The 15,754-nt window shown below is 45.1% G+C and overlaps 1 protein-coding gene across 3 annotated transcripts in view; it reads right to left on the reverse strand.

The window, feature by feature from the left end:
* The window catches only part of PRKDC (protein kinase, DNA-activated, catalytic subunit), a 631,631-nt gene that overhangs the window by 386,217 nt on the left and 229,660 nt on the right, over nucleotides 1-15,754 (reverse strand). For all 3 annotated transcript variants that reach the window (XM_056521838.1, XM_056521836.1, XM_056521839.1), the window contains one exon: nucleotides 14,726-14,859. In XM_056521838.1, the coding sequence (XP_056377813.1) occupies nucleotides 14,726-14,859 (134 nt within the window). The remainder of the gene's footprint in view (nucleotides 1-14,725; nucleotides 14,860-15,754) is intronic.

The raw sequence follows: 15,754 nt of genomic DNA on the forward strand, positions 1-15,754 counted from the left end.
ATAAGGGAGGGAAGAAAGGAGCTAAGCCTTACTGCTAGGACTTTAGAAAAAAGCTTCAAATCAGAGTTGAGGAGGGCAAAAGGCCTGTAACTGGAGCAATCACGGGGATCTTTGCCAGGTTTAGGTATCCGGGTAATCAACGAGTGTAGAAAAGACTGCGGGATCTCCTCTGCCCCATAAGGATCTCCTCTGCCCCATAAAAGAATTGAAAAGAGGAACCAGTTTAGGCACAAGTATGGAAGAGTAGGTCTTGTAGTACAGGTAAGAGAATCCATGAGGTCCTAGGGAGCAGCCTATCGGGAGGTATTTGAAGACCTCAAGGAGTTCCTCCCCTGTGATAGGCGCATTTAGAACACGATCGGCCCCCGACAGAGTAGGCAAGTTGTGAAGGGAGAGAATAAAGGCCAGAGTAGTAATTGACAAATAGTCTGGAAATGTCAGCAGGGTGATAGCGTAGGACAGCTGAGGAGTCCTTCAGGGCGGATTGGGCAGCAACATGATCATGTAGGCACCTGGCCAACATAGTGTGAGCTTTATTACCTTTCTCATAAAAATGCTGCTTGGTGTATAACAGCTGCCGCTCCACCCTATGAAGAGCCATATCACCCAGTTGAGCATGTGCAGCCACCAAGCACCTCAGAGTTGAAACAGAAGGAGAAGAGTAAGAGAGCCTCCAGGCGGACGATCATGGCGCGAAGGTCTCGGGAGCGAGCCATGGCATCACGTTTAAGTCGGGCCCCAAGGGCAATACAGTGACCCCGCACCACCGACTTATGGGCCTCCCAAAGGACCGCCTGAAAACCAAGCCCTCATTAGTAGCAAAGTAGTTTACACGCCTGAATCAACTCCCGGGAAGGCAACGCTTTAAGGAGAGAATCATTCAAACGCCAGTGGCATCTCCTGAGTGAAGGAGAGTGTGAAAAGGAGGAGGACAGGGCAATGGTCAGACCAGGAAATAGGTTCAAGGGAAGCAGTAGAGAGCATGTGTACCATGGGAAGGTTACCGAAAAAATTGTCTATGCCGGTGTGCAACTTATGCGGGTGCGAATAAAAACTAAAAGAATGGTCCGTCGGTTGGTTTATTTGCCACAGGTCATTTTACGAAGAGGCCCGGATAGTTTGCCGAAAAATGGAAGCCAAGCGCAATTGGGCAGGAGAAGGTGGGGAGCCAGAGTTGCAAACCATAGTTGGAGAGAAAATAAGGTTAAAGTAGAATAGGGATATTTATGGAGTTTAGAGAGGAACCTACGGAGAAACAGGATTTGAGACGTGTTTGGGACGTAAATATTACAGAACAGAAGAGGGACCCCATCCAGGACCTCCTCAACTATAACATAACACCCCTGGGGGTCGAGAGCAAGAGGAGACTTGTAAAGGGCAGGAGCAAGAGACCAAATAGCTGTCCCAGCCGTCTTCCTATCAGAGACCGCAGAGAAGGCCTGGGGATAGGAATGCTGAAGAAATTGGAAAAATCCAGCATGGTCAAAGTGTGTCTCCTGAAGGAAGACAACATCAGCTTGCAGGTACACTAGTTCACGCTGCAATAATTGCCTTTTAGAAGGGGGGGGTTAAGGCCCTTACCGTTTAAGGAGACACACCTGACCACGGTGGATGATGAGAGGAGGAAGAAAGCCAATAAAGAGTCATACTCACAAAAGACCTTGGAAAGTCTTCAGTAGACCTGTGGAGAGGAGACCAGGGTCTAAGAGAAAAAGCACTAGGAAAGGCGACCTGTGAAAGGGGGAAAGCAGGAAGAGGAAGGGAACAGCGGACAACAGGAAGACCGACAGACAAACAACACACAGACAGGACAACAGAAAAGACAGCAAAAACAAAACAGTGCAATAAAACAAACCAGTGACAATAAAGCCAATGCAGAGGCCAAGACCACCAAGGTGGATCAATAACCAAGGCATGGAGGATCCACTGCTATAGCCTCGAGAAGGGAAATGGAAGAACACCACCAAGGAAAGACTACAATGAAGGGTAAGCGCCCCACCCCGAGGCCACAGCAAGGAACTAACAATCTAGAAGAAAATCAAACTAAAGGTGACCAATAATGTAAGTATAGAATAATCAGTAAAAAAAAAAAACTATTCAAAGAAGGGGAAGAAATATCAAAACATCAGCAGGAAGTCCGTGCAGGACAGGATCAGGCAACATGAGAAAGTATCAAGCCAAAAGTAATCAGGATAGACCGGAGCCATCTTAGACTACTCAGGGGGGATCCGTGGGGGGCCCCTGGAGTCCCGAGGAGGGGACTTCTGAGTTCCAGGCCGGCAGGACCAGACAGGCTGCCACACAGGGGACAAGGGCGGAGGAGGAGAGGTGAGGTCCCAATCCACCAGCTGGGGGACCAGCAAATCCAGGGCAGAACAGAAGGCCAGGAGGTCAGAGAAGGATCGTAGAACAGCAGAACGTCCATCCCTATAAGCATGAAAAGCAAACGGAAATTTCCATCTGTAAGGCACCTGGTGGGAGCAAAGGACAGCCAAGAGAGGTTGGAGCATGCGATGCTTTCGTGGCATCAACCAGGACAGATCTTGGTATTGCTGGATGGGGGCCCCATCAAAGTCGTAATTCCTTAGCGAACGAGCTTTAGCCATGATGGCCTCCTTCACTTGGAAATCGTGCCCACAGCAAACAACATCCCTGGGGGTGCCTGTTGGTGGTTTAAGGGCGGAGGGCCCTATGCGCCCTGTCCAGCTTAATCTTGTGGGAGGGGGACTCCCCCAGAATCAGGTTGAAGATGGCTTCTAGGGTAGCAAAAAGATCCTCCTCCTGAGTGGCTTCCGGTAGCCCACGCACTTGAATGTTTTTACGCCGGCCCCGATTGCTCAAGTCCTCCACATGGGCATGGAGATCACAGATAAAGACAATTTGGGAAGCAATGGTGGAGCGGAGTTGGGCAATGTTAGCTCTGGTGGTATCATGCGCATCCTCCAAACCCTCCACCCGATCAGAAACATGCTGTAGATCCTTGCGCATGGAAGCAATTTCCGCCCGGCAGGTATCCTTCACCTCAGCAATAAGGGAACGAAAGTCCTCCTTTGTCGGAATTTGGGAAAGAAGTGTAGAGGGCAGTGCTGGCAAGCCGGAGCAGAGCAGGTCAACCTCAGAGACGGTATCCCAAGAGGAGGAGGCTGCTCCCGAGGGAGAGGGCACCTGGGGCCAAGAGGAGTTGGAAGGCAACTCCTGAGAGGGCAAATGGGGAGCACCGGCAGACATCCCAGTAGGCAGGGGGGGGGGGGTCCTCTGCGGCTTAGGGGATGTATACAGAGTCCGGTGGGCAGCAGGAGCATCCAGGATGACAGGGCAAAGGAGTGCAGGAGGCTCTAGATCCAGACCCCCCCAAAGAAGGTGGCTGAGGAGTGGGCTGCTCAGACCCCCAGGTAATACAGGTGGGTGCTGGGGGAGCCAGGTCAGGGGAGGCAGCTGGGGGCTGTTGCAGAGGAGATGGAGGAGGAGGCCTCAGGCCCCTTGCTACAGTTGCCCAAGATGGCGGACCCACAGACCAGGAGGGTGGAGAAGAAGGAAGCCCCTCAGGAGGGGGGGAGGTGAGAATGTATGCTGGGATCACAGCGTCCGTGGGGCAGGGGATCACTGACACTCACCCCTATTCCCGTGCAGGCAGGAGCCTCGGGGGTTAACCCGGCAGAAGCGAGGTCCACAGCAGGAGGCGCCAGCAGCAGCACTGCGGCATGTATCTAAGCAGGCCCGGGCAGGAGGGCCGAGCCGGCGTGAGGCAGCAGGGGTCTGCGGCCGCAGAGAGGAGGGCAGCACGGGGGAAGCCAACCGCGGGGGGAAAGGACACCAGGGGAGCACAGGTCAGGACTTCAGCAGGTGGCCCAAAGCGTGACCTCAAGCCCTGCGCCGGACCAGTAATGGCGGGCAGGTGCGTGGGAACTGAGGCCGGCGGGGATTGCAGAAAACTCTGCAATCTCCAGGCGGGGTGTCCAGCTGCCGGGTGAGTGCAGAGGGTGTCCGGTGCCTGCAGGAGGTCCTCCCCATAAAGGGAAGCTGGGTCACCGTAAGTTAAAGGCTTATTTAGCGCAACGGGAGCGGGAGCTCTCTCACAGTGCGGCCATTCAGTAGCATGTTAAGCCACGCCTCCGACCTCTATCACTTTATGCATTAATAACTAACCCTGGAATGCTTTTACTTATAAATTTGATTCAGAGATTGTTTTTTCGTGACATACTCTACTTTATGTTAGTGGTAAATTTTTGCCGATAATTGCATCATTTCTTGGTGAAAAATTTTGCAATTTTCTAACTTTGAAGCAATATGTCTACTTTATATACTTTTTGTTTGCATCATAAAGTTGACATGCTTTTACTTTTGGAAGACATTAGAGATCTTCAAAGTTCAGCAGCAATTTTCTAATTTTTCACGAAATGTTCAAAATCGGAATTTTTCAGGGACCAGTTCAGGTTTGAAGTGGATTTGAAGGGCCTTCCTATTATAAATACCCCATAAATTACCCCATTATGAAAACTGAACCCCTCAAAGTATACAAAATTATATTCAGAATGTTTGTTAACCCTTTAGGTGTTACACAGGAATAGCAGCAGTGAAGGTTCAAAATCTTCATTTTTTACACTCGCATGTTCTTGTGAACCTAGTTTTTGGATTTTACAAGGGGGTAATAGGAGAAAAAGCCCCCCAAAATTTGTAAACCAATTTCTCTCAAGTAAGAAAAGACCTCATATGTGTATGTGAAGCGCTCGGCGAACGCAGTAGAGGGCTCAGAAGGGAAGGACCGACAATGGGATTTTGGAGAGAGAGTTTTTCTAAAGTGGTTATTGAGGGGCATATCACATTTAGGAAGCCCCTATGGTGCCAGAATAGCTTAAAAAAAAAAAAAACACAAGGCATACTATTTTGGAAACTACATCCCTCAAGGCACGTAACAAGGGGTACAGCAAGTCTTAACACCCCACAGGTGTTTGACGACTTTTTGTTAAAATCTGATGTGTAAATGAAAAAAAAAAATGTTTGCCCTAGAGTGCAGTTTTTTTCCCAAATTTACAATTTTTACAAAGGGTAATAGGAGAAAATGCCCCCCAAAATTTTTTGTAACCCCATCTCTTCTGAGTATGGAAAAAACCCATGTTAGGACGTAAAATGCTCTGCGGGCGCACTACAATGCTCAGAAAAGAAGGAGTCACATTTGGCTTTTGGAAAGCAAATTTTGCTGAAATGGTTTTTGGGGGGCATGTCGCATTTAGGAAGCCCCTATCGTGCCAGAACAGTAAATAAAACCCATATGGCCTACTATTTTGGAAACTACAACCCTCAAGGAACGTAACAAGGGGTACAGTGACACCTCACAGGTGCTTGACGACTTTTTGTAAAAGTCGGATGTGTAAATGAAAGAAAAAATAGCTTTCACTAAAATGCTGGTTTTTCCCCAAATATTTCATTTTTATAAGGAGTAATAGGAGAAAATGTCCACCAAAATTTGCAACCCCATTTCTTCTGAGTATGGAAATACACCATGTGTGGACATCAAGTGCTCTGCTGGTGCACTACAATGCTCAGAAGAGGAGGAGCGCCACTGAGCTTTTGGAGAGAGAATTTGTTTGGAATGGAAGTCAGGGGCCATGTGCGTTTACAAATTCCCCGTGGTGCCATAACAGTGGGCCCCCCCCTCCCCACATGTGACCTTATTTTAGAAACTATACCCCTAACAGAATATTATAAGGGGTGCAGTGAGCACTGGCGTTTGACAGATCTTTCAAACAGTGGGCTGAGCAAATGAAAAATGCTTCACGAATCACTGTTCCAAAAATCTGTCAGACACATGTGGGATGTAAATGCTCACTGTGCCTCTTATAACATTATGTGAGGGGTGTAGTTTTCAAAATGGGGTCACATGTGGGGGGGTCCATTGTTCTGGCACTATGGGGGCTTTGTAAACACACGTGGCCTTAGATTCTGGACAAATTATCTCTCCAAAATCCCAATGGCGCTCCTTTTCTTCTGAGCATTGTAGTGCACCCGCAGAGCACTTATTTTCCCTTGTGAAAATGAAAAATTTAGGGTAATACCAGCATTTTATTGAAAAAAAATGTTTACTTCACGTGGGTATTAATTTTTTTGCGTTTATGTCAGAACTGCTGTAAAATCAGCCACCCCTGTGCAAATCACCAATTTATGCCTCAAATGTACATAGTGCGCTCTCAATCCTGAGCCTTGTTGTGCGTCTGCAGAGCATTTTACGCCCACATATGGGGTATTTCCGTACTCAGGAGAAATTGCATTACAAATTTTGGGGGTCTTTTTTTCCTTTTACCTGTTGTTAAAATAAAAAGTATGGGGCAATACCAGCATGTTAGTGTAAATTTTTTTACACTGGTGTGTAGGCTGGTGCAGACCCCAATTTTTCCTTTTCATAAGGGGTAAAAGGAGAAAAAGACCCCTAAAATTTGAAGTGCAATTGCTCCTGAGTATGGAAGCAATATGTGGCCCTAAACTGTTTCGTTGAAATACGACAAGGCTCCGAAGTGAGAGTGCCATGCACATTTGAAGACTAAATTATGGATTGCATAGGGGTGGACATAGGGGTATTCTACACCAGTCATTCCAAAACAGGGTGCCTCCAGCTGTTGCTAAACTCCCAGCATGCCTGGACAGTCAGTGGCTGTCCGGAAATGCTGGGAGTTGTTGTTTTGCAACAGCTGGAGGCTCCATTTTGGAAACACTGCCGTACCACACGTTTTCATTTTTATTGGGGGGGGGGGGGGGGGGGAGACAGTGTAAGGGGGTGTATATGTAGTGTTTTACCCTTTATTTTTTGGTAGTGTAGTGTAGTGTTTTTAGGGTATATTTGCACCGACGAGGGTTTGCGGTGAGTTTTCCCGCAGCTCAAACTTGAAGCAGGAAACTCACTGTAAACACGCCCGTGTGAATGTACCCAGGAGAGCAAACCTCCAGCTGTTGCAAAACTACAACTCCCAGCATGCAATGACAGACCGTACATGCTGGGAGCTGTACTTTTGCAACAGCTTGAGGCACACTGGTTGGAAAAACTTCAGATAGGTTCTGTTACCTAACTCAGTATTTTCCAACCAGTGTGCCTCCAGCTGTTGCAAAATACAACAGCTGGAGGTACGCAACTACAACTCCCAGCGTGGCGAGACAGCAGTTTGCTGTTTTGCAAGATCTGAAGGGCTACAGTTTAGAAACCACTGCACAGTTATCTCCAAACTGTAGCCCTCCAGATGTTGCAAAACTACAAACCCCAGCATGCCCAGACAGCAAAAAGCTGTGTGCATGCTGGGAGTTTTAGTTTTGCAAGATCTGGAGGTCCACAGTTTAGAGACCACTGTATAGTGGTCTCAAACTGTAGCCCTCCAGATGTTGCTAGGCAACTCACCAGCTTCCGTAGTCTGCACGTCATCGCCGCCCGCTGCCGATGGTAAGTGACCTCTGCGCCGGTCACTGGACGGTTCCCCTGCTCTGCCTGAACTACAGTGGGTGGGCAGAGTGGGGGAACCGAACTTTTAAACACAAACCCACCCCCCCACCCCCCTGATCTGCTATTGGTCGATGGCCTCTGATCAACCAAGAGCAGGGATAGGAGGGGTGGCACCCCTGCCACCCAACTCCTATCCCTTCAGGGGGACCCCCTTATTTTCCGGGTCACCAGAGACCGTATGACCCGCAATCGCTGGTGTGATTTCACGGGCGATAGCCGACACGTGGGGTGGTGGGGGGAGTGTAGTGGGGGCATCCCGTTCCGATCACCACCCGGTGAGCTGCGGTGATTGGAAATAACGGAGGGCGTACATGTTTTCAGATCCTTCAATATTTTTTTATTATTTTTTTTTTTGTATGCAAATAAATCTTTTTTTCCCATCATCCTGCACTTAATACCCCATAATGAGAATGTGAGAATTTTAGAAAGTTTTGCTGCGTAAATAAAAAGAAAGAAGAAACATTTTGCTTGGACATAAGTATTCAGACCATTTGCGACGACACTTGAAATTTAGCTCTGGGGCCTCCCATTTCTCTTGATCATCCTTAAGATGTTTCTTCACTTTGATCAAAGTCACCTGTAAAATTTAGTTGATTGGACAGGATTTAAAAAGACACAGGGGGAGATTTATCAAAACCTGTGTCAGGGATGTGGAATTTCTATCGCCCGACGCCCGGGACTAGCAGTTTTGGGCGCCGGGCAGGTGAATTTGTCCGGCCCTTAGCCCGGCTTCGGGCAAGCAGTGCCGGACCAGACAAGTGCGGCGGCGATCTGCAGTCTGTATGGAGCGGGCTCCCGACTCCTGCCCGCTCCATACTCTGCAGCCTGTGTCCTCGGAAGCAGGGCAGGGGAGAGGAGAAGCTGTGTATTTGTCTTCTCTCCCCTGCTCTGCAGACGTGCGGGGGGAGATGAAGGGGCGTGGCTTATTTCTCCCCGTGCAGACCTGCGTCCTCTGCATCTGCACGGGGAGACTGTATGCGGCGCTCACAGGGGAGTATGGAGTGGGCTCGGGATTCCTGCCCGCTCCATACTCTGCAGCCCCCGGCTGTTCTCAGTAGCCGGGGGCCGCCGCTAATAGCCAGCATGCGGCGATCGCCGCGGCTGGCTATTAACCCTTTAGATCGCCGCTGTCAAAGCTGACAGCGGCGTCTAAAGGGAGATGTGAATGCTCCCTGGTGGGCTAGTGGGGTGGATCGCCCCCCCGCAGCGCGATCGCAGGGGGGCGATCCACTATGGAGGTAGCCGGAGGACTTACTTCTGTTCCCTGCTGTCCCGCTCTGTCATTGATAGATCCTGGCTGGACCAGGCTCTATCAATGGATCACAGAGCACACAGATTAATAGAGTTCAATAGAACTTTATTCATCTGTCTGAGGAATCTGATTCCTCATAAGTCTAATAAAGTGTAAAAAAAAACAGCCGTTGGCTGTCCGGGCATGCTGGGAGTTTTAGTTTTGCATCATCTGAAGGGCCACAGTTTGAAGATGGCTGCATTAACCCCTTCCATGTTAAAAGTTCAAATCACCCCCTTTTCCTATATAAAAACATGTCAACATAATAAAAATAAACATATTTGGTATCGCTTCGTGCGTAATTGTACAACCTATGAAAATATAACATTATGTATCACGTACGGTAAATGTAAAAAAATACCAAACCACAGATTTGCAATTTTTATAATATCCCAGAAAAAAAAAAGTTAAAAAGCGATTAAAAAGTCAGATCAATACCAAAATGGTACCGATACAAAAAACAGATTATGGCGCAAAAAATTAGCCCTCATACAGCCTGGTATGCGGAGAAAAAAAAAACAAAGCTACAGGGGTTAAAAAATAAAAATTAGAAAAAGTTCAGAATTAGTAAAACATGACGTAAACAATACAAATCTGGTATTACTGTAACCAGGCGCCTAAAGTATAAAACTAACATGTTATCTCAACCACAAGGTAAATGGCGCAGAAAAGAAAACTACCAAATCTGCAAAATTATTTTTTACTATTTCAATTTCACTTCCCTTAATATATATATATTTTTGGTTCAGAGAATATGTTATTGAAAAATTAAAAGGTATCATTATAGTAGGTAGTTATGGCTATTATAGGGCGAGGAGGAAAAAACGAGAGCGTAAAAGCGAAAATTGTCCGGGACAAGTGGATCGTCATGAGGGACAAGTAGATTTTGCTCCATTTTAGTCCCGTGGACAAGTAGTTTTTCATAAAATTTCCACACCCCTGCTGTGTAGAGGAAAAGTTGCCCAGTTGCCCATAGCAACAAATCAGATCACTTCTTTCTTTTTCAAAAGGGCCTGTGCAAAATTTAAGAAGCAATCTGATTGGTTGCTATGGGCAACTTTTACTTTGCACAGGTTTTGATAAATCTCCCCCACAGCCCTTTGTATATAAGGTCTCACAGCTGACAATGCAAAAAAACAAGTCATGAGAGGAAAAGAACTGCCTGTAGAGCACAGTGGCCTCATAATTCTTAAATGGAATTGAAGCAACCAAGACTCTTTCTAGAGCTGGTTTCCCTCCAAACTAAGTAATTAGGGAAGAAGGGCTTTGGCAAGAGAGATGACCGAGAACCCACAGGTCACTCCTGTGTGCAGGTCGGAGAAAGTTCTAGAATGTTATTCATCACTGTAGCATTGACCAACCTGGCCTTGAAGATGGAGTGAACAGGAATAAGCTTCCCCTCAGTAAGAGACACAAAGTCCTCATGAAGACTGCAAAAAATAAAAGCATCTAAAAAGTCTGTCAGACTGCAAGAAACAAGATTCTCTTGTCTGCCGAAACCAAGATTGAACTTTTTGGACTCAATATCGGGAGGAAACCAGCACTGTTCCTGACTTGCCCAAAAGGATCCCTACAGTGAAAGATTGTGGTGGCTGGATCATGCATTGGGGGTGTTTTTGAGCAGATGGGACTGGGAGACTGATCAGGGTTGAGGGAGAGCTCAATGTGCAAAGGACAAAAATATTCTCAAAACCTGATCCAGAGTGCACTGGACCTCACACTGGGCTGAAGGTTCACCTTTTAACAAGAAAAGGGAGAAAATTTATGAAAACCTGTGCAAAGGAAAAGTTACCAGTTGCCTATAGCAACCAATGAGATGGCTTATTTCATTTCTTTTTAAATACCTCTGCAAAATAGAGAAGAAATCTGACTGGTTGCTATAGGCAACTGATCAACTTTTCCTCTGCACAGGTTTTGATAAATCTCCACCATTTTATTGCACACAGCCAGGAAAACACAGAAATGGCTTAGGGACAATGCTGTATAAATCATTGAATGACCCAGCCAGAGCCCTTACTTCAACCCAGTTGAACATTTCTTGAGAAACCTGAAAATTATTTCTACAAACAGTCCCTCTGCAATCTGACAGCTATAGAGGATCTGCAGAGAAGAATGGTAGAAAATCCTCAAATCCAGACATGCAAAGGGTTTGGATAGTTACGTCCATGCAATAGTTACATTTTTCCATTTTAAATAAATTAGCAAAGATTTCTATCATTCAGTTTTCACATTTTCATCATGTCATTGTGGAGTATTAACCCCTTAAGGACCCAGCCAATTTTCACTGTAGGACACGGCCATTTTTTGCACATCTGATCACTGTCACTTTAAACATTAATAACTCTGGGATGCTTTTACCTTTCATTCTGATTCAGAGATTGTTTTTTCGTGACATATTCTAGTTTACATTAGTGGTAAAAATTTTGTTGATACTTGCATCATTTCTTGGTGAAAAATTCCAAAATTTTATGAAAAAATTGAAAATTTAGCATTTTTTTTTACTTTGAAGCTCTCTGCTTATAAGGAAAATGAATATTCCAAATAAATTATATATTGATTCACATATACAATATGCCTACTTTATGTTTCCATCATAAAGTTTACATGTTTTTACTTTTGGAAGACACAAGAGGGCTTCAAAGTATAGCAGCAATTTTCCAATTTTTCACAAAATGTTTAAAATCAAAAATTTTCAGGACCAGTTCTGTTTTGAAGTGGATTTGAAGGGCCTTCTTATTAGAAATACCCCACAAATTACCCCATTATAAAAACTGCACCCCCTCAAAGTATTCAAAATAACATTCAAAAGGTTTGTTAAACCTTTAGGTGTTTCACAGGAATAGCAGCAAATTGAAGGAGACAATTCAAAATCTTAATTTTTTACACTGGCATGTTCTTGTAGACCCAGTTACTGAATTTTTACTGAAATGGTTTTTCTGAAATGGTTTTTGGGGGGCATGTCACATTTAGGAAGCCCCTATGGTGCCAGAACAGCAAAAAAAAAAAAAAAAAAAAAACACATGGCATACTATTTTGGAAACTACACCCCTCAAGGCACGTAACAAGGGGTCCAGTGAGCCTTAACACCCACAGGTGTTTGACGACTTTTCGTTAGAGTTGGATGTGAAAAAGATTTATTTTATTTTTTTCACTAAAATGCAAATTTTCCCTCAAATTTTAAACTTTTACAAGGGGTAATAGGACAAAATGCCCCCCAAAATTTGAAATCCCATCTCTTCTGAGTATGGAAATACCCCATGTGTGGACCTCAAGTGCTCTGCTGGAGCACTACAATGCTCAGAAGAGAAGGAGAGCCATTGAGCTTTTGGGGAAAAAATTGTTTGGAATGGAAGTCAGGGGCCATGTGCATTTACAAAGCCCCCCGTGGTGCTAGAACAGTGGACCCCCCACATGTGACCCTATTTTGGGAACTACAACCCTCACAGAATTTAATAAGGGGTGCAGTGAGTATTTACACCCCACAGGCGTTTGACAGATCTTTGGAACAGTGGGCTGCGCAAATGAAAAATAAATGTTTTTATTTTCACGGACCACTGTTCCTAAAATCTGTCAGACACCTGTGGGGTGTAAATGCTCACTGCACCCCTTATTACATTATGTGAGGGGTGTAGTTTTCAAAATGGGATCACATGTGGGTATTTATTTTTTTGCATTTATGTCAGAACCGCTGTAAAATCAGCCACCCCTGTGCAAATCACCAATTTAGGCCTCAAATGTACATAGTGCACTCTCACTCCTGAGCCTTGTTTTGCACCCGCAGAGCATTTTACGCCCACATATGGGGTATTTCTGTACTCAGGAGAAATTGCGTTACAAATTTTAGGGGTCTTTTTTCTTTTTAACACTTGTGAAAATAAAAAGTATGGGGCAACACCAGCATGTTAGTGTAATATTTTTAATTTTTTTACACTAACAAGCTGGTGTAGCCCCCAACTTTTCTTTTTCATAAGGGGTAAAAGGAGAAAAAGCCCCCCAAAATTTGTAGTGCAATTACTCCCGAGTACGGAAATAACCCATATGTGGCTCTAAACTGTTTCCTTGAAATACGACAGGGTTCTGAAGTGAGAGAGCGCCATGCGCATTTGAGGATTAAATTAGGAATTGCATGGGGGTGGACATAGGGGTATTCTACACCATTGATTTCCAAACAGGGTGCCTCCAGCTGTTGCTAAATTCCCAGCATGCCTGGACAGTCAGAGGCTCCGTTTTGGAAACACTGCCGTATAATACGTTTTTCATTTTTATTGGAGGGGGACAGTGTAAGGGGGTGTATATGTAGTGTTTTGCTCTTTATTATGTGTTAGTGTAGTGTTTTTAGGGTACATTCGCACTGCCGTGTTACGGTGAGTTTCCCGCTAGGAGTTTGCGCTGCGGTGAAAAATTTGCCGCAGCCCAAACTTGAAGCAGGAAACTTACTGTAAACCTGCCCGTGTGAATGTACCCTGTACATTCACATGGGGGTGCAAACCTCCAGCTGTTTCAAAACTACAACTCCCAGCATGTACTGACAGACAGTGCATGCTGGGAGTTGTACTTTTGCAACAGCTGGAGACACACTGGTTGGAAAACCTTCAGTTAGGTTCTGTTACCTAACTCAGTATTTTCCAACCAGTCTGCCTCCAGCTGTTGCAAAACTACAACTCCCAGCATGTACTGATCGCCGAAGGGCATGCTGGGAGATGTAGTTATGCAATAGCTGGAGGTACGCAAATACAACTCCCAGCATGCAGAGACAGCTGTTTGGGCATGCTGGGATTTGCAGTTTTGCAACATCTGGAGGGCTACAGTTTTAGAGAACACTGCAGAGTGATCTCCAAACTGTGGTCCTCCAACTGTTGCAAAACTACAAATCCCAGTATGCCCAGACAGCAAACAGTTGTTTGGGCATGCTAGGAGTTGTAGCTTTGCAAGATCTGGAGGGCTACAGTTTAGGGGCCACTATATAGTGGTCTCAAACTGTAGCCCTCCAGCTGTTGCCAAACTACATATTCCAGCATGCCCAAACAGCTGTCTTGGCATGCTGGGAGTTGTAGTTTTGCAACATCTGGAGGGCTACAGTTAGAGACCAGATGTTGCTAGGCAACTCACCGGCTTCCGTCAGATCCAGCCGCACATCATCGCCGCCCGCCGATCTCAGTCGCCCGCCCGGATGGGTATGTGGACTTCGGCGCCGGTCCCCGTCGTTTCCCCGTCCTGCCCCGCCTATTGTGGGTGGGCAGGACGGGGAAAACTAAAGTTAAACCCTCCCCCCGCCCTCAATCTGCTATTGGTGGCCTCGTCTAGACCACCAATAGCAGGGTTCGGAGGGGTGCCACCTCACTCCTATCGCTTCAGGGGTTCCTGGGTGTCTTAGACAACTGCGATCCCCCTTATATTCCGGATCACCGGGTCACTATAGACCCGTAATGACCCGGAATCGCGCAAATCGCAAGTGTGAATTCATCGCTGACATGGGGGGGTCTGATGACCCCCCTAGGCGTTTGCACGGGATGCCTGCTGAACGATTTCAGCAGGCATCCCGGTCCGATCCCTGCCCGGCGCGCGGCAAGGGCTGGAATTCTCCATGACGTACGCATAAGTCATGGGTCCTTAAGGGGTTAAGTGCAGAATTATGGGAGGAATCTTGATTTATTTATTATTTTATTTTAGTTCAAGGCCGTAAAACTATCCAAATTTACAGTATATTCCTGAGAACAAAAATATCTGTCACCTGAGAATGACTGGGTTCAGTCAACATTTATCTAATGTGTATGGCCAGCTTTTCACTCTGGTTCCAGAGGAAGACAGTCTACACATGCAGAACAATACACATCAAAATTACATACTTGCTTATATATAAAATTTTGTTTACAAGTCTATAAATGCACTGCATATTTTCTCAGTACAGTCAACAAAGAAAATGAAATAATGTATACACAAAATATATTTACCAGGCAACAAAGGTACAAATTCAAAAAAGAGCTCCATTGCCTTGTGTCTGCAATCAGTCTGAGGGACGCCACACTGTTGTAAAAGCCAAAGGACAATATCCAAGAGACAAATTGTCTGACTTCGTGGAAACCCTCTAAATTAATAAAAAATAAAAAAACAGAAAAAAAAAACATTATACATGCTAGACTTTATTATTGCCCAATAATTCTTCACAATCTATTTACTAAGTATCTGCATATGACACGCAGCAGAAACATGAGGCTCTGGCACAATGTAATAAATTATTTTAGGTGAACCAAAGCACACACAAAAAAAGAGCAGCATGGGGTTAAACTACAATCAAAACTAAAAATAAAACTGTTCTGTAATATTAATTACCCATCACTTATTCACTGAAGGAAGACAAAAAAAATGGACACAAAGAAATGCAGAATTTATAGGCCAAAGTAGATCAAAGTCACACGTTCGCACTTCATTTGAGCTGTATGCTTAGCTTATGAGCTGGGAAAGCTCCTAGGACTTTTTATTTATTTATTTATGTATTATTTTTTTTACTGGATACAAAAGTAAAGTCAACTAAATATAGGTGAAACTCGAAAAATTTTAATATTGTGCAAAAGTCCTTTGAATTTCATTAATGCAACTTAAAAGTAAAGGAAGCATGAAGTGCTCCAAAATCTCCTGGTAGTTTGACCCTGGACTTAATAAAGCACAGTGACCAACACCAGCAGATGACATGGCTCCCCAAATCATTATAATTGGGGGGGCATTGGGTTTTCAAGAGCTGTAAGCCACAATTATGACAAATCACAGCTTGAACTATATTTGTTTGCATGTAATGAGTCTCATATATTAGTTTCACCTTTTAAGCTGCATTACTGAAAGAATTTAACTTTTGCACGATATTCAAATTTTTCCAGTTTCACCTGTATTCCTGAATAGTAACAATCAAAGAAAAAAGAAAAAAAGAAAAAATTGTACTGTGAAGCATACCTGCAGTGATTTTGAGACATGTTAAAACAAAAGCA

This window comes from Hyla sarda, chromosome 5, assembly GCF_029499605.1.
Source record: "Hyla sarda isolate aHylSar1 chromosome 5, aHylSar1.hap1, whole genome shotgun sequence".
NCBI lineage: Eukaryota > Metazoa > Chordata > Amphibia > Anura > Hylidae > Hyla > Hyla sarda.